This window comes from Phacochoerus africanus, chromosome 3 (assembly GCF_016906955.1).
Source record: "Phacochoerus africanus isolate WHEZ1 chromosome 3, ROS_Pafr_v1, whole genome shotgun sequence".
NCBI classification, from domain to species: domain Eukaryota; kingdom Metazoa; phylum Chordata; class Mammalia; order Artiodactyla; family Suidae; genus Phacochoerus; species Phacochoerus africanus.
In genome coordinates this window covers 83,932,821-83,952,446 of record NC_062546.1, presented here as the reverse complement: position 1 = coordinate 83,952,446, position 19,626 = coordinate 83,932,821, and the positions used below count along the sequence as shown (strand labels likewise).

Below are 19,626 nucleotides of genomic sequence, written 5' to 3'. Positions count from 1 at the left end.
GTTTACAGAACACAAGTTCATGTACCCGACACACAGTGAGGCCAATTAATACCTAGATGTTGGAGTTCGGAGCAGAAAAAGGTTTATTGCAGAGCCATTCAAGGAGACGAGTGGCTTGTGCCCAAAACCTCCAAATTCCTCTAGGGTTTCAGCAAAGCACTTTCAAAGAAAAGTTGTGTTTATTTATATATTTTTTTTCTTTTTAAAAAATTGCCATATGATTGATTTACTGCATTGCGTTAATTTCAGGTGTACAGCAAAGTGATTCAGTTATACATACATATATACCTATTGTTTTCAGATTTCTTTTCCCTTATATGTTGTTTAAAATATGGAGTATAGTTCTCTGTGATAACCTTATTTTTTATCTGTTTTATATATAGTAGTGTGTATATGTTAATCCCAAACTCCTAATTTTTCCTTCCCTTTCCTCTCCCCTTTGGTAACCATAAGTTTGTTTTCTATGTCTATGGATCTATTTCTGTTCAGCAAAGTACTTTTAAAGGCAAGGTGATGGAGGGGCATGGTTAGTTGCCAATGTCTTGGTGTAGGAGTCCTTTGTTCTTGTAACTGTCCTCCTAGGCCAGGTCACCATGTTTATGTAAACCTCTAAAGAGACAAATGTTATTCTCTGTTCTGCAACTGTTGATCTATGAATAGACTCTTCAAAGTCAGAGCCTAAGCCTGGGTATATTTCAGGCTATGGGCAGCATTCTTTTACAAAAGGTACAGCATGACTAAGCACAGACAATGGAGCACAAAGTTTAAAGTAAAAGAAACAGATCTAATATGGAGTCATATTTGTTCTTCTGGCTTGGCTCCTGACTCTTCCCTAAGGCTGGCCAGACAGATGGCCTTGGGTGAGTCTCTTGTCTGCTCTGGACCTCCTTTTCATCTATAGTATGGTGGACAAATCTGTAAGGTGCTCCAAAGTTAACTGCGACCATCTGCAGTCAGGTAAAGAAGGGTGCCTGGCTATGCCAGGTAAGGGCCAGAAAGACAGGTCTTAAGGTGGCTCTTGAGTTATCTTCTGGGCTTCTGACCATGCTCAGTCCCAGTATGCACCAGGCCAAGCAGGTGTCCCATGCTTCCCATTCTTCTCCTGGTGCTTTGTTTCTCTTCCCCACCTTAGATGCATCTTGCAACCTGTACTCCCTCACCATACACCTGGCGTTTGCTCCTTCTGGTGGCTGTGCTCAATAGAGCCTTGCCCTGGGAAGCCCTTAACCCTCTGAGGAGTCCCAGAGTTTCCAGTGCTGATGCCCAGAGGCCTTTTCCACCCCCTGCACCCCAGTCTGCCTTTCTTGGGTTAGACTGTTTTGCTTGAAAAGACTATTCAATCTCCCTCATCTTTTTCCATTCTCCCAGAGATTTTTCGTCACTTCAAACCTGAGAAACTTCCAGCTTCAAATGTGATACCAAGCAGGGCTCTGGCAAGAAAGACGAGTCCTGTCCCTTACTCACCTAGGACCAGGAGGTGGCTTTCCTGGGGAAAAATGGGTCTGTGCCACTGCCTTCCTGCTGTGTCTCTATCCTGATTCTAGAACAACCTAAAGCCACTCTATTCTTTGTATATCTTTCTGGGGTAGGGTTGGAAAGGTGGTATCTGATTTTTCTCCTATAAGTCCAAAATCATTTTAAAATTGCCGTTATCTTAAGCAATAAAGTGATGTGTGTATGTACATATATATGTGGGGTGTGTATATGTATGTGTCTGTGTATGTATGTATATATATATATATGTATATATATATAATTGGAATCCTACAGTGCAATAGGATTCCAGTTTAGTTAAAAACTGATGGAATTAAATTTTTTTGAAATTATTTTCTTTTTCATAGTTATAGTGAATAGGCATTGAGGACCTAAGTGCCTTACTAGGCATGAGTTGATGGCTGGGACATGGGCTTTGCCTCTTCATGTGCTCTCAGTGAGCCAGGCATGGAATGATGTGGTTGAGCTGTCATGGAAGCAAGGACAAAGTCTGGGAAGATTCTTTTTCTTTGAACGGTCAGGGGCCTTTCCCAGGGGAGAGGGATATGTGGAAGTTTCTTGGAAGCTAATCTTAGGCAAAGACCTGGATGGTCCTGGAAATGTGAGTCATTCAGAAAAGTCGGGGACAAAGAAGGGAAATGATAAAAAGGCTCCAAGGGCAGGCAGCAGATATGTGTTGAGAGGCCTGGATGTGATGCTGAGAAGGTTGGCTCCTGGCATGTAGACCACATATCAGCTGGGCATCTTGTTAAAATTCAGAATCTGATCTGTTGGAGGTTGGGCCTGAGAGTCTGCATTTTTAGCACTCTCTTGGAATGCCGTGGACCACAGTCTGAATAGCAAGAGTGAAGGCACTTAGGCATCACTTAGGACTTTACCTAAGAGAATGATTATAATCCCTTGAATTTATGTACCTGGAAAATACTAAAAAAAAAAAAAGGTAAGTAAGTATATTGTCTGATTTAACATCCCTGTAAAATGTGATCCTTAACACCTACAATTTTTAGGTAAGGATCCTGGAATACAGGGAAGTTAAATAACCAGAGTTTTGTCACTGGAAAGGGCCTCAAAAAATGGCAACCCCTCATGGTACTCATCTATCAAGGAAACTCATCTTTCATCTCTGAGGTCATTGAAGGTCCGAAAGTCACATTTCCATGGCTTGAATGCATTGCCCATAGTCGCACAGGTCCTTCAAGGCAAAGGTTGGAGGAAAATTTTCAGTCTTTCCTGGGAAATCCCATGCTTCTTCCCTCTCTCAGCTAGTTCTGGGAGAGGGTGTGGGATTGGTTCTCTGGGTAACAAACATGGAGATATGTGTGCTGGGGTAGGGGGTAATTGAATCTGTGAACATCCTTGATTGGAAGATCCCAGGTTTTAGGCTTTCCGTCTTCCACTCATTTTCTTTGTAACCTGAACCAAATCAATTCAAGGTAATACATGTCACCCTCTTCATCTGTCAAAATTAGGCCACCAGCCTTCACCCCATCTGCCTCACTATATGGTTACAGCATCAAATTGGGAGGTTTTCTCACATGAATTATGCACCTACCATGTGTCAGATGCTTTGGCAGACACTGCAGATACAGAACAGGGCAGACCCATCTCCTAACCCTGTGGAGCTCCCATGGCTGAGAAGACTGACACGAATGTACATGTTCCAAGTTAAATACATTCAAACATGCAGAGAGCAGCCAAGAAGTATAGGGTGACGGGGATTATAACTTGAGACTCAAACTTGTGCTAAACATTGAGGTCTTGGAGCACTTCCTGGAGGAAGTGGTCTTTCAGCAGAGAACTAACCAATGGATCATAATTATCAAGGTGAGGAGAAGGGAGCCTGGGTGGATAAGAGCCCTGAGGCAGAAGAAAGTTGGCTGGCTCCAGGAAACGAGAAAGGGTGAGGTGTTTGAAACAGACATGGCACTCAGAGTACTGAAGAGCCTAAAGGAATAAGTTAGGTCAGATCTGAGTGGACTTGTTAAAAATGTGGAACTTTATTCTAAGATTTCTGTAATAAGCCATTGAAAGGTTTTAAGCAAGGGATGACATGAACTTATTAAACAAGACAAGATGATCCTGGCTTGTGTGGAGTATGGCTTGGGCAAGAATTATTTCAGACAAAACCAATTTGGGAGTTTCTGCCAGATCCAGGCATGAGATAAAGGCAGCCCCACTGAGTGAATCTTACATTTGGGGTGGCAAGAAGGAGACAGATTTGGGAGGGATGACTGACAGGCTGAGAGATGGGTTGGATTTGGGAGTGATGGGGAGGAAGTGGAACAATGACTTGCAGGTTTCCAGGTAGAAAATCTCAGTAAATGGTGGTAGAGTTTATTAAAATTGGGAGCAATGGAGGGAGAACAGGTTTGGGAAGGTGGGTGGTCATTAATTCAGTTTAGAGATGTCCCAGTATAGATGCACATGAGGTATCTAAGCAATGTTATTGAGTAAGGGGCTGGCTTTGGGTGTCTACTGAGGCTGGCAGTGTTGATTTGGGAATTGCATATCTCTAGAGATGGTATTTCAAGTCAGATATGGAGGAGGTACCCAGAGAGGGGAATTAATGAGTTTACACTAGGAGAGCACCTGGAGGTGCTCTGCTGTTACCAATTCCAAGCTTGTACTTCTCGACACACAATAAATCAAGAGACGAGTTTTTGGGGCAAGGAATTGTGCCTTTATTCAGAAAGCCAAAAGACCAAGAAGATGGTGGACTTGTGTCCCAAAGAACCATCTTGCCTTAGTTATAATTTGGGTTTCTTTTATATTAAAAGGGGAGGAGTGTTGTTGGTTGTTGTAGACTTCTTGGTGTCAGAATCCTTTGCTCTTGCTGCTGTCCACTCAGGTCACTGCTCCTGTAACCCTCCAACAAGACAAATGTTATTCTCTCTTCTGTAACTTTTTCCCTATGAATGGAAAAGTGTTATACCTTAAAATATCAGAGCTTGGGAGTTCCCGTTGTGGCACAGTGGTTAACAAATCCGACTGGGAACCATGGGGTTGCGGGTTTGATCCCTGGCCTTGTTCAGTGGGTTAAGGACCCGGCATTGCTGTGAGCTGTGGTGAAGTTTGCAGATGCGGCTTGGATCCTGCATTGCTGTGGCTCTGACATAGGCCGGTGGCTACAGCTCTTATTAGACCCCTAGCCTGGGAACCTCCATATGCCATGGGAGCAGCCCTAGAAAAGGCAAAAAGACAAAAAAAAAAAAATTCGGAGCTTGGAGTGTGGGCTATCCTTTGTATTTCAAGCCATAGGCAACATTCTTAACTTGTAGCAAAAGCAATAGAATACAAAGATTAAAGTGAAAGAAACAGATTTAATATGGAGTCTGATTTCTTCTTCCCTATTACATTGCCATTTGGTCATCAGGTGGAGGAGACAGCAAGTGAGATAATAGATGCAGAATAGCTTTAAAAATTAAAGCAGGATGTGATTATTTTGGACTTGACTGGGTTTACTATGAATAATAATGTGTATTGCTGACAATTACTGCTGCACTTGAATAAGAAAGGAGATACTTAATGTTCCTAAATCTGCAAGACTATTTCCTCACGGTGCTTTTTGCCCCTCTGCAAACAAAATCCACCAGGAGGGATTTATGCTTACGATGTTATGCTACAGTTATTTCATTTTTAAATCATTAATAGGGAGGCATCCTCATCTGATCATTCTTGATACAAAACTCTTAGAAGCCTGATAGCATCTTCTCGACTTGTCTGAGAGCTTTACAGATTTCAGCTGAGACCCCCCCCAGCTTTAAATAAAATGCAATATAAGCCTGACTTCTTCATAAACCTCTTTTGATATCTCTCCCATCAGATGATTTCTTTTTTTTATTTTTTATTTTTTTGGCCTTCCTGTCCTGGCATTTGACTATAGATTGTTCTAGGAATTCCATTGCTAACTTACATGATATATGCAGATAAAGAGGAACTGAACTCATTTTTTAATTTACTTTGAAATTAAATTGTAGAATGTATTTATGGGGATGGGGAGATGAGTCTATGATGAGTGAGAATAGTTTTTAATTATGAATCTATATGAACTTAGGAAAGTATCCTTCCCCAAACTCTTCCTGTGCGTGGAACTGGGGGTGGAGCAGAGATTCTTGCTTCCCATCAAATAAATCCAATCAAAAGCAGACATTTTGCAGGAGTAGAGCCTGCCAGCCCTCTATTCAAAGCATTTGCTTCTTTGAATTCCATCAAGCTTCTCTTACAGTAACAGGAAAGTTTACTGTGATCACCTTACACATAAAAAAGACTCTTTGAAGATGATACCTTTCCTTGTCATTGAAATGTGTTAGAGGGAGTTTTTATTTCTTGACAGTTGAGATTCTGTTCTTCACTATGACACCCACGGAAAGAAATTTATTTCTGAACTCACGGCCTTTTGAATTGAGATACCTTAATTTGAATTTGGAATTCAGAAAGCATTTGATCTTTAATCCTCCTCCAGAGGGGCTCTCCAGCTAAGAGTGGGCTACTGGGTTGGCGTGTTCAGCATGGACTCTGGACCAGGATGCCTGGGTCCAACTTCTGGCAGCTGTGAGTTTAGGCAGGTCATTTAAATATCCACACCTCAACTTATCTATATAATAGCTATGGAATTACGTAGTGGCCATCTGTGGGGCTTACTGTAAGTTTTAAACAAGTGTAAATTACGTGGAATGTTGTCTCAAATACACATGCACTGTTACTAACTTTAGCTGGTATTACCTCCCCCCACCCCACCCAGGGCAGCTGATTGGATTGTGTAGTAATATGAGTGGCAATTCAGTGATCATCACTGTGCTCAGCACTTTATTTGCACATATCTCTTTGAGCTTTGCTTAAAATAATTCCTTGGGGGAGATGCTATTATTTTACCCATTTCACAGAGATATAAGCCATGGTCCCATCTCCGTCACACAGCTGGTAAATGGCAGAAAAACTGGGCTGACCTTCAAACCCAGTCTGTCTGACTCCAAATCCAAGCCCTTACCCTTTCCATTGCACCTTAGCTCAGTCTCTGACTATGTGGCTGTGGGCATTGGGGATGGGTGTGCGTGTGCCGAGATGGGAGTAGAGGATGGAGCAGAGGAGCAAGGATCAGGGTCAAGTGGAGAGGAGACCTTAGCCTAGCTAACCGAAGATCAGAAAGTTATAGAGCCTTTGTGCTCCTTGTCATTCCTCCTGGAGATGAACTGTGTAGGGACAGGGTATGGGGGAGAGACTCAGGCTTCCCATCTTCCTGGAATTTGGGATTTTTCCTTCTTCTCACAATCCTACCTTCTATCAGTGTCCTTCTTTATGACAGCTTCCACTCCATGCCTATATAACTCCTTAATGCCCCAATCATATGTGTGAATTGAGGGAGGGATAAACAAGTCAGGGCCTCAGGGCAGAGTGATGGGCGCCCCATTTCTAGGTGATGGAAAGAAGTTTGGCCTGTAAATCTGGAGACTGAAGACTTGAGTCTCTCTCTGCCATTGATTAACAGGAAAATCCTGGTAAAATCACAGAAGTTTTCTGGGCCTTATCTGTGAGTTGAGAATTGGAAGGTGTCTGACATCCTGTGGTTCTAGTCAGCCTTCTGGATCTCTAACCTCTGAGAGCTGTCTCGGTGGCAGTGAGAAGGCTGGTGGTAAAGTGGTGGTGGTGATTATGGTGGTAGAAGTGAAGATGGAAACGATGATGATGGTAAATATGGTATCAGAGATAGTAATGATGGTGATGGAGGTGGAGGTCGTGGTGGTGATGACGGTGGTGGAGGAGGTGATGGAGGTGGAGGTGATTACAGAGGTGCTTATAGTGATAATTAACAATGAACCCTTCCTTATTTGGCTCCAGGTACTGAATTTAGCACTTTATATCTATTATCTCATCTAATCATCCCAGCATCTCCATTATATATATAAAAGCCTGAGCTTTAGAGATGAAAACCGAGCATCCCTTGGTGGGTGGGGTTGTTTAGGTCAGGTGAAGGCAAAGCCAGAGGTGCCAAGATGTATGTTATTGGAAAATTTATGATAGGCATACAGTGAGTGGGGAGTTAGTCTGAGGAGTTAACATCATCTTCTGCTCTCCCCAAGCCTTTTCCCTCTACAAACAAGTTGTACCCAGATGGAAACTTAAGGTTATAACTGCAAGAGTTCATTCTCCTGAGGTCATATAAGCATGTAACATAGAAAAGTTTCTGGTAAACTTTGCCAAATGCTCTTCTAAGTGATTTGTTTACATGTCTATGTGTTTCCCCCCTTTGGTTCAGACCCCAACCCTTATGCTTTGGGTTTGGGGGCTGCAGCTTCTCTGATAAAGACATGTAGCATCTTCGTGGGGGACTGTGATTTAGTGAATCACCATCCTAAAGTGAATTATTTGGGGACAAGTGAATGTCTCCCAACCCAGATCTTTGGTAACTGTGGCTTTTCTATATCCCGTTTTCATCCACTGATCCTCACCTGTACTCTGTACCGCAAGAGACCACCTTGGGAAAAGACAGGAGTTTTTATTGCAGAGAACTCAGGGCTGAGATGTAGCACATGACAGACTAAAGCTGTTGGCATCTGAAGGCACTTTTCAGACCCAAGGCTTCTCACCTTGGTCAAGACCTCCTTCTTGGGTCCTGGCCTTGCTTAAATGAAAAGGTGACCCCTTCTTCCAAGTCCTATTCTCTCTTCCTCTTTTTATCAGGATGAGGATAGAAATAATTCAGGCACTGGGCTCTGCATCAGGCTTAGTACTGACCCCTGTGGATAGGGAAGCTGGCTTCAAATGGAATATAAATATACATTAGGTGAATGCATGTTAAAGGCTCTCCTGTCGAGCTTCTCACCTGACTCCCAACAGCCCCTCTCCCTCGTGCAAATGTTTATTGAGCAGTTACTAAGTAAAGATGTTCTACCTTGTGCCAAGGATACAGCAGTGAAGATGGAATATCCTGATCTCATGGAGTTTATGGTCTAGTTTACACTGCAGTGTCATGACGAAAGGGCAGGTAGTAAAGGTGTTGGTGATCTCATAGTAGGGAAGTTGATCCAGGCTTGTGGAGACAAGGAAGGCTTCCTGGAGGCAGTGACACTGTGTAGAAACTTGTAGAATAAGACCTGGACCAAGCACGGGCAGTCAGGATGAGAGGCAGAGGAAGGAGGGGAGAGAGAAAGACGAGCAAAGGATGAAGAAAATGTGGTCCAGGCAGGGGAATCAGCATGTGCAGGGGCCTGGAGACAAGAAAGAATAGACTGAGGGGCTGCTCGCCGCATTGAGGCCTGCCTCGGTCACAAGCACCCAGTGTTGGTTCTCCCACAGTCTGGGTCCCTCTGCGTAGAGACACCCTTAAGCAGGGACCAGTATACACAAACACGTTCGCACCCCTCTGCACTCCCAAAATGCCTGAACTGCCTCTGCTGCATGGGCTTAGTGGAGTCCTGCTTTAGCCAAGACACACTTGGTTTCATTGGGCTCTGAGGGGAGCTTGGGACCAGTGCAAACACTAACAGGACTCGTGGGCTATGTGAATTTGGGCATCTCTTCCCGCTTCTCCTCAGATTCTGCTGGCTCACCAGTACACTCGCCTCTGAGGGTTGTTTTCCCAGTGCGTGCATTCTGGGGTTTTAATTCTCTACCATCTCAGGGAATTAAATCCTATTAGAAATAGCAGCCTTTCAGCCATTAAGTGGTGTTTATAAGTGGCATGGTGGCCATTGCAGGGGTGGTATGAATTGATCCCCTGGAGGGGCTGGCTTCGTCATCATAGGGTCTGTCGTTCCCCCCTCCCCCGGCCCTCTGAAGGCTTTGGGGGCAGCATGGCCCTGTCACCACCTCCCACTCCCAGGATGTGTGCTACTAGGGAGGAAGCATTTGGCTTCACCTGTCTGCTCAGAAATAGCTTCTGGCTTTGGTGGCTATCCCGGTCCCAGTCCACTGGGACTTCACTGCCAGTGGATTCAGAACAGACTGCACAGAGAGCCACACAGCTGCAGACAGTTGAGATCCACATAGAAAAATATTTATTTAACAGATTCCAGTTGATCATTTACCATGCATTCGTAGCTGAACAGAGGCACTAAACCACAATGAAGACCCTAAATGCTGCTTCCTTGGAGTGCGAGTGGCTGTCCTCCAGCTCTCAGACAGGAAGGCTGGCTTGAGAAATACATATGTTGTTGCAGTGCTCTGTAGTTTCTCTCCTTGCACTGAAGCTTACAGAGCAGAATAGGGTAGATGTAATGCTTTGCAATTGCAGGCCATCGAGAATCTGAGCCTCTAACCTCTCCACATGTTGGATGGAGCCATATTGGGGAGACTGTCCTTTCCTGGGCTCCCTCAGATAGTGAGGGCAAGAAGGGGACAGCAAACCATCTGTCTTCATGGACAGAAGCAGCCATCTGTGACCTTTGCATCATTTTAAAGCAGTGCCCTGCACCCTTCTCTGAAAACCAAATCCCAACAGCAATTCTATCTTCTCCTAAAGAGCATTCCTCAACAGGAAAGAGAATGAGAAGGCAGAACAATGTTTTAAATGAAGTTCATGGGAAAAGTGACTGCAAGGTGTCCAGGCAAGCTTTGGCAGGGTCAGAGGACACAGGACATGGGGTGGCTTTCAGGAGAGGAGATCCAATGCCCAGCTATCACCTGTGTTCCTCATACCCCTCCTGTGCTGCTTCTAAAGCCCCTCACTTTCCTTTGGCAAACCGAGCAATGAGCGGTGATCATCCTTCCTGGAAGCCTCCTGTTAGCTATGAAGGAACTTGCCGGCAGCTTCTCAAAACTGTGCAAGAAAATAAAGGGTAGGGAAGAGGTGTGTGTTGGCAACATCAGCAAGGCTGGCTGTGGGCTTGGTTATGGTGACCTTGGGAAAAGGTGGGTCGGGGGAGGTGGTGAAGAGCAGGAAAGGAGCAGAGTGAAGAGAAAGGAATGATGCCATTGCTTTACTGGAGAAACATGTAAAGAAAGGAAAAGGAAAGGAGAGGAGGAAATGGGAAGGGACAGGAGACAGAGGGAGAGAAGACGGGTAGAGGCAAGGCCAAGGGGGGTGGCTATGCTCAGGAATGAGAGGAACCAGAAGGAAGGTTTCAGAGCTACTGTCAGCTCAGAGTTACACTCATTCAGATGTGAGGCTGCATCAAAGACAAGCCCATGACTGCAATGGAGCCACACGAATGCCCTCTGATCCAGGCTCCACCTCAATTTGTGCTTCCCTTAGACCTGGAGTTATCAATCTTGAGTGAGCACCAACATCATCCTGGTGGCCTTGTTAACCCCAGACTGCCAGGCTCCATCAAGCCAAGTTCCCCCAGTGGTGCTGATGTGGCCCTTCTGGGACAGATCCCCCCACCTCTCCCTTTGAGAACCACTGTCTCAGAAGTCAGAGACTAAACCAAGGTTGGTGCCTGATTTGGGTTCCTCGGGCAAAGCCAGTGAGTGAGATCAATGTCTCTACCGGCTGGCAGAAGCAGATTGGCAAATGCAAAGATACCAATCACGAAAGTGCTAAAACCTTTGACTGGTTATATTTATCTCTTCCCTGCTCTTCTTTCAACTAACAATATGCTTTCCACTGGAAATTGTGATTTAAATGTCAGTTGACAAGCAGCTGTTCCCCACCTTGCTATCTGAGGGATAATTTATTGCCCACAAATCCTGTTGGAGTATCCGCTCCGCAGCCTCCTTTCCCACTGTCTCCACTCACCCCTTTGTTCTGACCACACCAAGCCTTGCAGCTCTCAGAAGGTATGCAGCCCCCGCTCCTGCCCATCTTTGCTGGGCTGCTGTTTTCCAGGCAAACTCTTACTTTCATTTTCTGAGTGATCCCACCTGTGGGAAGGTCAGCCAGCCCTACTCAATGCCCATAATGTTCTTTGGCCCAGATTGCCCTCATGGTCCTTTGTACAGTCACCAGGCTACGGCTGTCTTGTCTTTCCTCAGCTTTTTATCATCAGAGACTATGGGTGGGGCTCTAACTCTTGCTCACTGTGGTTGGGGTTAGAGAGAAGTTGGAATATTGGGGCAGGGAGAGGATGGTGAAATCCTAAATCATTCTCAACATTCTCCTGTGTCCCCAAGGTTTCAATGATTCAGTTAAATGGGACTTTAACATCAGGGGGAAAGCAAATCTTTGGGATATTTTTTTTTTTTTTCCATTTTTGGCTGCCCTGTGGCATATGGAGCTCCCTGGCCAGGGTTCAGATCCAAGCTGCAGTCATGACCTAACCTGCAGCTATAGAATTACAGATCTACTGTGCATGGCCAGGGATCAAACCTGCGTGCCAGTGCTCCCAACTTGCGCCACAGCAGGAGCTCCTGGGATTCCTTCAAATCACACAAAACACATTTGCTTGGGGAAGGATCATATTTCTAGATCTTTTCCGCTTAGTATGAGCTAAGTATTCTTTTCTAGCAAGTGCTTATGTAAGAAAGATGGATGAGCAGATGGATGGATGGATAGACAGATACAGATGGATAGATGGATGGGTGGACCGATTGTGACCTTATAGACTTGGTCACCAGGTCATGACCTGGAATCCTATTTTGTTTTCCAAAGATTTTTCAGTTCCTTTAGGCAAACTTCACCTTCTTTTTTGGGGAAAGCATGGGCTCCAGAGCTTTGTTACATGGCTGCTCTTGAGGGATGTGGTTCTATAATGGAATCCAGACCATGTCTAGAGGAGCTGAGCTGAATTGAGCTGAGGTCTGGCATGGACCTGCCTGCCTCTCATTGTATTTTACACTGTGAATAATCAACACATGAGCCTAAAACTGAAAAGCAAAACAAAACAATTCCACCACATTGAAAACCAATGAAAGGCTTGTTTGTCAATCTAGGGCAGAATCCAGTGTTCTGAGCAGTGTGGCAAGATAGCAGGAGCGGGGGTCCCACCACTTGCCCTATGAGATATTGGGCAAATCTCTTAGCCTCCCTCAGTTTTGTCGCTTGTTCCCTTCTGGCTCTCTTATTTTCTGATGACTCAAAGATGATTTCTGGGGGACCCACAAATAGTTACCTTCACTTTAAAGACTGCAGGGGAGAAAACAAAGCACAGTGGCAGGTGTACGATGCAGCCAATCTCAGATGGCAGAGCTTAATGCATTGCTGAAGACTAAACCGGCTCAAATGTTGTTGAAATGTCAGGCTTCAGTGCGGGATGCTGTTGGACATCTGCATTACTTCTGTTTTTTAAACAACATGACCCTGCTGAGAATAAATCTGTGTCACCATCTAATGGCTCTTGTCATTTCAGCGCAGTGATCAAAGAGGAAAAATGGAAGTACTTTATATGGAGAAACAGATAGGATGTGAAGGTATTTCTTAACCCAGAGTGCAACACTGTTGGGAGTACAATACAGATCTATCAAGAATTCACTTAAAACAGTTTTCCTGCTTTACCCGACTGCGTTCAGTTCACTGATCTTCATTCAAGTTCATACTAAAGTTATTTAACTGCGGGCTACACATTACACCACACAGACCAAAGTGTTATAGATTTTTCCATATGTAATATGAGTCCAAATTGATTGCAGCCAAACGTAAATTTAGTCAAATCTTTACTCTATGAAGGCGTGAATAAAACTTTAAAGCTTTTTCTCAGCAACAGAGTAGCTGGGACCAGTGCTGAACCAGTAGAATAAAAAATTACTTTTTGTCATGGTGTTTATTCTCAGCAATGTGTCATCTAAGGCAGTGAGCTTTTGTTTTTTTGTTTTGTTTTGCTTTGCTTTTTAGGGCTGCACCCGAAGCATATGGAAATCTCCAGGCTAGGGGTCAAAGTGGAGCTACAGCAAAGCCAGATGCTTAACCCAATGAGCGAGGCCAGGGATCAAACCTGCAACTTCATGGTTCCTGGTTGAATTCTTTTCTGCTGTGCCACGACGGGAACTCCATGACCTTTTGTTTTGAAATGTGAAAGTGAGCCTGTTGTTATATGACAATTTTACAAGTGGGCTAGTTGGATTCCACCCCCCACCCCAACCACCACCCAAGGTTGACCTCTGTTAGGTTGCCCATGGGCACACAACTCCCATTTGCCATTGGCTGTACCTGTGTGCACAATGTTCCATTTTCTGAGAACAAAATCATCTTTCAAAGCACAAGAGGATAGCCCTTTTCCCCATCTCCGGTTGAGGTGGGGAGGTATATTCTAGCAGCCCTGGCAGGTACTTGGCACAATATAGGTTTATTCTAGAATGACTAGGCAAGGCTTAGCATGAGGCATACAAAACATAATTCTGTGCTTTCAGAATTATTTGCGCTTAAAATAATTTGTAGTTCCCTTATAAGGTAGGCTTTAATGTGAAAAGACTGGATAAACTTGGTCTCTACTGTGAGAAGGCATCTTCAGTCATGTGATCAGGATTCTACCTTGACGATGCATCGTCAGAATCTTAGGATGGTAAGAGCAGGCTAGGCAGGAGATTCCTTGGGGGTTTCCTAGGCTTGGCAGGACTCTAGGGGTGTGTCTGGGAAGTGGGCAGTAGAGGGAATGGGCAGCTGAGGAAATAAGGAGCCTTGCTGCTTTAGGTGAGGTATGAAGGATTACTTGAATCCGTACTAGCCACTAGCCACAGGGGGCTGGTCCCTACTGAAATGTCCTTTAAGAATGAAAGCCACACAAACAAAAAAGCAAAACATTGCATAAATAATTTGGTTGCATATTGAAACTGCATGTGAAATGATATCTGAGACATATCAGATTAAAAACATTAAAACTGATATTTTTTTTAAAGTGGTTGAGATTTGAAAATTCCATATGTGGCTTATATTTCTAGCGGCAGGGCTGATTAAGATCTATTATGTATGGTGGCTCATGTTTTGTGTTTCATTTTTCCAGCTGAACATGTGAGAGACAATATTGTGTCTGAGAAAAAAAAAATATATATATATAGCTTGTGGATTTTGGAGTTCAGCAAGCATGGGTTCTGGCTGTAGCCCTTGGGTAACTAACCTCTTAGACTCAACTTCCTCCTATACACAATGAAAGTAACAGTTTTGACCCCATCAAGTTGTTGTTAGAAGTGAGAGGTGCAAGGGAAATTAGCAGAGAACACAGTAGCACTGAAACTGACATGGGGAAAATGTCCTCAATAATCAATTGACATCATTCTTCTATCTCATGACCTGTCAGATGCCTCATCTTTTAATCCCTGACCATTTCAAACTCAGTTCCTTGTCTCACTTGTTCCCCAGATTTGTATTTGCTTTCATGACTATTTACTTCTGTGATCAGAAAGCCTAACTTTCTCTGCTTTTTTCATCATTGAAAAAAATCTCTGGTCTGGTTCCCCATCTTCTGCTACTTGTTCAGACTAAGGTACCTAAGTACTTACTTCAGCTTTTTCTTTTGCAGAGCAAGAATTCGATCCTGGCTAAAACTATGAAGCAGCCATAATCCTTATCTGCCCTTGTCCCTTGCCTCCTACCTGGGATGCTGGGGTCTTGCCTTTTAGGAAGCTGCTTCTTTTGAAGGGATGGCCAATTAAGGGCAGTTGACGCCAAGGAAAGGGGGTGAAGGTAACAGGAGAATAAGTGTTAGGTAAACAACAGATCAAGAGAACAGACAGGATTGGAGAAGAGTAATCATATAACTTCCCTCCTCTTGCCCCACATCCCTGCCTTTTCTCCTTGCCCATCTTCCATTGGCTTTAGAAGCTGTGCTGTGTTCAACGTGTGGTAAACACAAGGTGGTTCTCGTTGCCTTTCTAGATTCTTGCCACCAGAAGCAAAACCTCCCACAGTGTGGCACAGCCCACATCTAAAACCCTGTGCTCAATTTCCATATCCTACGAAATAAGTCCTCAAATGAAGATGGCTGTTACTTGTTCTCTGAAATTCAGTGGCTAGGAATAGGAAAAAAAAAAAAATAGAGAACTCTCTGAAGGTCTGTGGCTTCCCTAGGTAAGGTGAGCTTCCTGGCTCCTTCACAGTTAATGAGGTGAACCTTTCAATCAGAGCTGCACAAGCTAAAAACAAGAAGTAACTTAAGAACACACTTGGAAGAGCACAGGTGGCTGGAAGCACCCGTACCTCTTAAAGCAATAAAAAAAAAAAAAGTTCTCAATTTCCTATACAGTGTTCTTTTTTTAATCAGAAAAATGTTGATTTTTGTTCCCATCCAGCAGCTGTAACTAGGTGCTTCAGAATATACTCTTGACTTAAGGTGATTTTCTTTTTCAGTCTGTTCATCAGATCAGTATGTTACTTGGCCTATTTTGTTTTTAGATTTACTGAGTGTTCTGAGGGTAGCAAACTCCAAGGAAAGAAATAAGCAAATTTGTGTGTATTTCAAGTTTAGGCTGAAATTTGACAGGAGAAACCCTTGGAGATTAATAGGTGAGCAGGCTTCCGGGGGGGGGGGGGGCGTCTCTTGGCTGACAGGAGGGAACTTTGGAGGATGTGTTGCTCAGGGAACTGGGTTATTTCAGTGTTGAGGAACATCACTAGGGCCCCCCTGCCACCAGGCAATGGATGCTCAGGCAAGTGTGCGAGGTGGCCAGCCCTGGATGGGTAAACATGGCTGTTTTTCCTGGAATATTAAAAAAAAAAAAAGTATTTTGGTCACACTGGTAGCATGTGGAAGTTCCCAGGCCAGGGATCGAACACACCCCACAGCAGTAACCAGACCACAGCAATAACAACACAAGTCCTTAACCCCCTGAGCTACTAGGGAACTCCTGGGACATTTATTGATGAAATATTTATCATCGATTAGAGGCAGAGGGGGTCATTGCCAACAATCACTTCCATGTGGTTTCCTGGAAAATCAAAGGGTTTGAACATGTGAATAAATTTCCTATACTGTTGTTATATTATTTATTGCTAGGAGAGGGAGGATGGATTTCTAAAAATTTAAAACACAGCTTGAAGATAACAGCTCTCCACATAGAAACTTGCATTCTGGTGTCTTGGCTCCCCAAGAAAAGAAAGCAAATGCTCTGATCTTCCTTTTCTTGACTTACTTTTTTTGGTCACTGTAGTTAATACTAATGACACTTGGGACAGCAGTTGGCTATGGTCTACAGAGTGTCTTTTTCTCAAAGCTTATAGAAAGAACAGCGACTGTGTGCAAATATGTGGGCATGCAAACATCAGTCCATGAGTCAACTTCTGAGCCTCCAGGGGAGAGGCACTCAGTAGTATTTTTTGGGGGGTCTGATCTTTTCTGGGCTGCTGCGCTGCAGCTTAGTACCACAAAGGCAGTGAGCTTGTTACTAGCTGAACTAGAAGGTTTACATCTTCCATTGTTTTTGAATAATTACATTTTTCCCCCGTGAGGGTAGACACGATGACATATTTAAAAACATCTGAAAAGAAACAGAAGTGCTGTTGCAGATATGCTCAGTGTAATTACAGGTGTGCATGCTAACTAAATATATGTCCAAAACACACGCTCAGTGACAAAATACTCCTGCTTTTGCCTCCCCTGAAATTCAATGCCAAATTAGTGTCCCTAAATGTACTTCTTTATTAGCAAAAAGATGCCAAACACTTCCCTTTGTCTTGAAAATATCACTGGATCTTCCCTATGCAAACATTCTTCAAAATACAAATATGTGGAGTTCCTGTCGTGGCTCAGCAGATTGGGAACCTGACATAGTCTCTGTGAGGATGTGGGTTTGATCTCTGGCCTTGCTCAGTGGGTTAAGTGTCCAGTGTTGCCGCAAACTGTGGTGTAGTTTGCAGACATGGTTTGGATCCAGCACTGCCATGGCTGTGGTGTAGGATAGCAGATTCCATCCCTATCCTGGGAACTTCCATATGCCACAAGTGGGGCCATAAAAATATATATATATTTATAGAGAGTTGTTCCCATCGTGGCTCAGTGGAAATGAATTGGACTAATATCCATGAGGATCCAGGTTTGATCCCTGGACTTGCTTAATGGGTTAAGGATCCAATGTTGTAGGTCATAAATGCAGCTCGGATCTGATATTGCCATGACTGTGGTGCAGGCCAGTGGCTACAGCTCTAATTTGACCCCTAGCCTGCGAACCTCCATATGCTGCAGGTGCGGCCCTAAAAAAAAAAAAATACTAAAAATACAAATATTGTTTCAACTGATATGGCTGTACTGTATCCATCTATTCTTTAAAGGACAAAACCAGCTTTATGGACTATATAAAATGCTTTCTGGATATACAAACAACAATGAAAACATTTTTTTGTCTAACAGGCATCAACAGCTATAAATAAATTGTCTAAAGCATTTAATGTTCTTTAACACAGTCAACTCTCCCCGGCCTTGAAACAATGTTAAATTCTTTTTTTTTTTTTTGCTCATGGCAAAACAAACAAAAAGCCCTCAAACACAACTTGAAAAATCAGTAGTTTCCTGGCCAGTAAGCACAGAACTGAGAGGCTAATGATTTTGTGGGCATTTTTGTTGTTGGTGGTGGTGGTCTTACAGTGTTTTTTTTTCCTTCTTCCCCCCCCCCCCCCCCAACCCCCCCGCCTGTTCAGGGCTGATCGTTGTGACCCTGGCCATCTGCTGGATGCCTAACCAGATTCGGAGGATGATGGCTGCGGCCAAACCCAAGCAGGACTGGACCAAGGCCTATTTCAAGGCATACATGATCCTCCTCCCCTTCTCGGACACTTTCTTCTACCTGAGCTCCGTGGTCAACCCGCTGCTGTACAACGTGTCCTCGCAGCAGTTCCGCAGTGTGTTTGCGCAGGTCCTGCGCTGCCGCCTGACGCTGCCGCACGCCAATCAGGATAAGCGCCTGCGCGCCCAGGCGGCCTCCAGCATGGACAGTGCCCGCTCGGTGCACCGCCCGCTCATCTTCCTGGCTTCCAGGAGCAATTCCTCTGCAAGGAGAACTGACAAGGTTTTCTTAAGCACTTCTCAGAGCGAGAGTGAGGCCAAGCCCCAGTCCAAGCCTCAGCTGTTGAATCATGAGTCACCAGAGCCCGACTCGGTGATGAAACCAGCCAACCCTGCCACTGAGAATGGTATTCAAGAGCACGAAGTGTGACTTTTAAGGAAGGACGCCTAGAGTGCTAACTGGCCCTCCCCCCAGGAAAGGAATATTACCTGCTTACAGCAGTGACAAAAGAAACTGCCACTATCAGGGACAGGAGTGGCCTGGGAGAAGGCATATGGCCACTTAAGTGTCGCCTAAGGGCTGATTCTGCCAGCCTGGCCTCCACTCTGGGGACAGACTGGGGCAATTTTCACTCTACCTCCTTCCTTCCTTTGAGGACCCACTGAAAATTCAGGCAGACTGAATTTCTTCAGAGCTCAGATCATTTTTTTTTTTTTTACACTGAGCTATTTTGTTATTTGCCAAGGAACTAAAAGAACACAGAGTCTCCTCCCCACCCAGAATAAAAGGACACCCAGCAGAATTTCGGGGAGCAGGGGGAGGGCGAGCCAGAAGAACAAAGCAGGAGGGTCTGGCATCTCCTTCAGCTTCAGCAGTGTGCCAAAAAAAGAGCTAATTTGAGGAGCAGGATGGTGCTGAGGAGCCCTGGCCAGTGAGCTGAGGCAGAACTGCTCCGTTTCTTGGGCCTCGGCCCGTTGCAAAGAGGGGTGTTGCAGCAGCTGATGCACACTGAGTTCAGTTTCCCTGGGGAGCAGAAGGACTGGTACCCAGCTGAGGCGATGAGGCAGGCCGCTGACGAGGCACACGACTTGCGGTACATGATCCCTGTAACACAGATCCAGAGGAGGTGGGTTAACCTGCCTGCACACTTGGCTAGTGTTGGCCAGTGTCCCTCTGAGCCCAGATCCTCAGGAACAGCACTTCTGTACTCCTCCCACAGCCCAGAAACTTGGCTGGGGCCAGGAAACCACTCCAAGTTGTTTCATTGAGCACCCCCCACCACCAAAATATAAGACCTATTCGGTGAAGAAGACAGGCATCATTTCTCTTGGTTTTGACCATTTTTCTCAAAGCTATTTGAGACACCAATACTAGTGAATAAAGAGCTGTTACAATCAAAGGCCATTTCTGTTTGAAGTTGGGATTCACACTGTGTACTAGACAGAGCTTTTTATTTACTTTTTTTTTTTTTTTTGGTTCAAACTATCTCATGCCAGAGAGGAACACAAGCTGCGCTTTAAGATCTTATCTCTGTTATTACTTTATAAGCAACCACAGAGAAATGGCTCTCAACCATGTGTTTATTAAATCCTTGAGTCTCTTAATAAA

At 44.5% G+C, this 19,626-nt stretch overlaps 2 protein-coding genes across 5 annotated transcripts in view; one reads left to right on the top strand and one right to left on the bottom strand.

Moving 5' to 3' along the window:
• GPR39 (G protein-coupled receptor 39) overlaps positions 1-19,417 on the top strand; it is a 241,832-nt gene extending 222,415 nt beyond the window's left edge. For both annotated transcript variants that reach the window (XM_047772081.1, XM_047772080.1), the window contains one exon: positions 17,933-19,417. In XM_047772081.1, coding sequence (XP_047628037.1) covers positions 17,933-18,447 — 515 coding nt within the window. In that variant the 3' untranslated portion in view covers positions 18,448-19,417. The remainder of the gene's footprint in view (positions 1-17,932) is intronic.
• Positions 17,663-19,626, bottom strand: part of LYPD1 (LY6/PLAUR domain containing 1) — a 37,551-nt gene continuing 35,587 nt past the window's right edge. For 2 of the 3 annotated variants that reach the window (XM_047772084.1, XM_047772082.1), the window contains one exon: positions 18,887-19,122. In XM_047772084.1, coding sequence (XP_047628040.1) covers positions 18,887-19,122 — 236 coding nt within the window. Of the gene's footprint in view, positions 19,123-19,626 lie in introns of all 3 variants that reach the window. The other variant, XM_047772083.1, reaches the window with a different exon arrangement.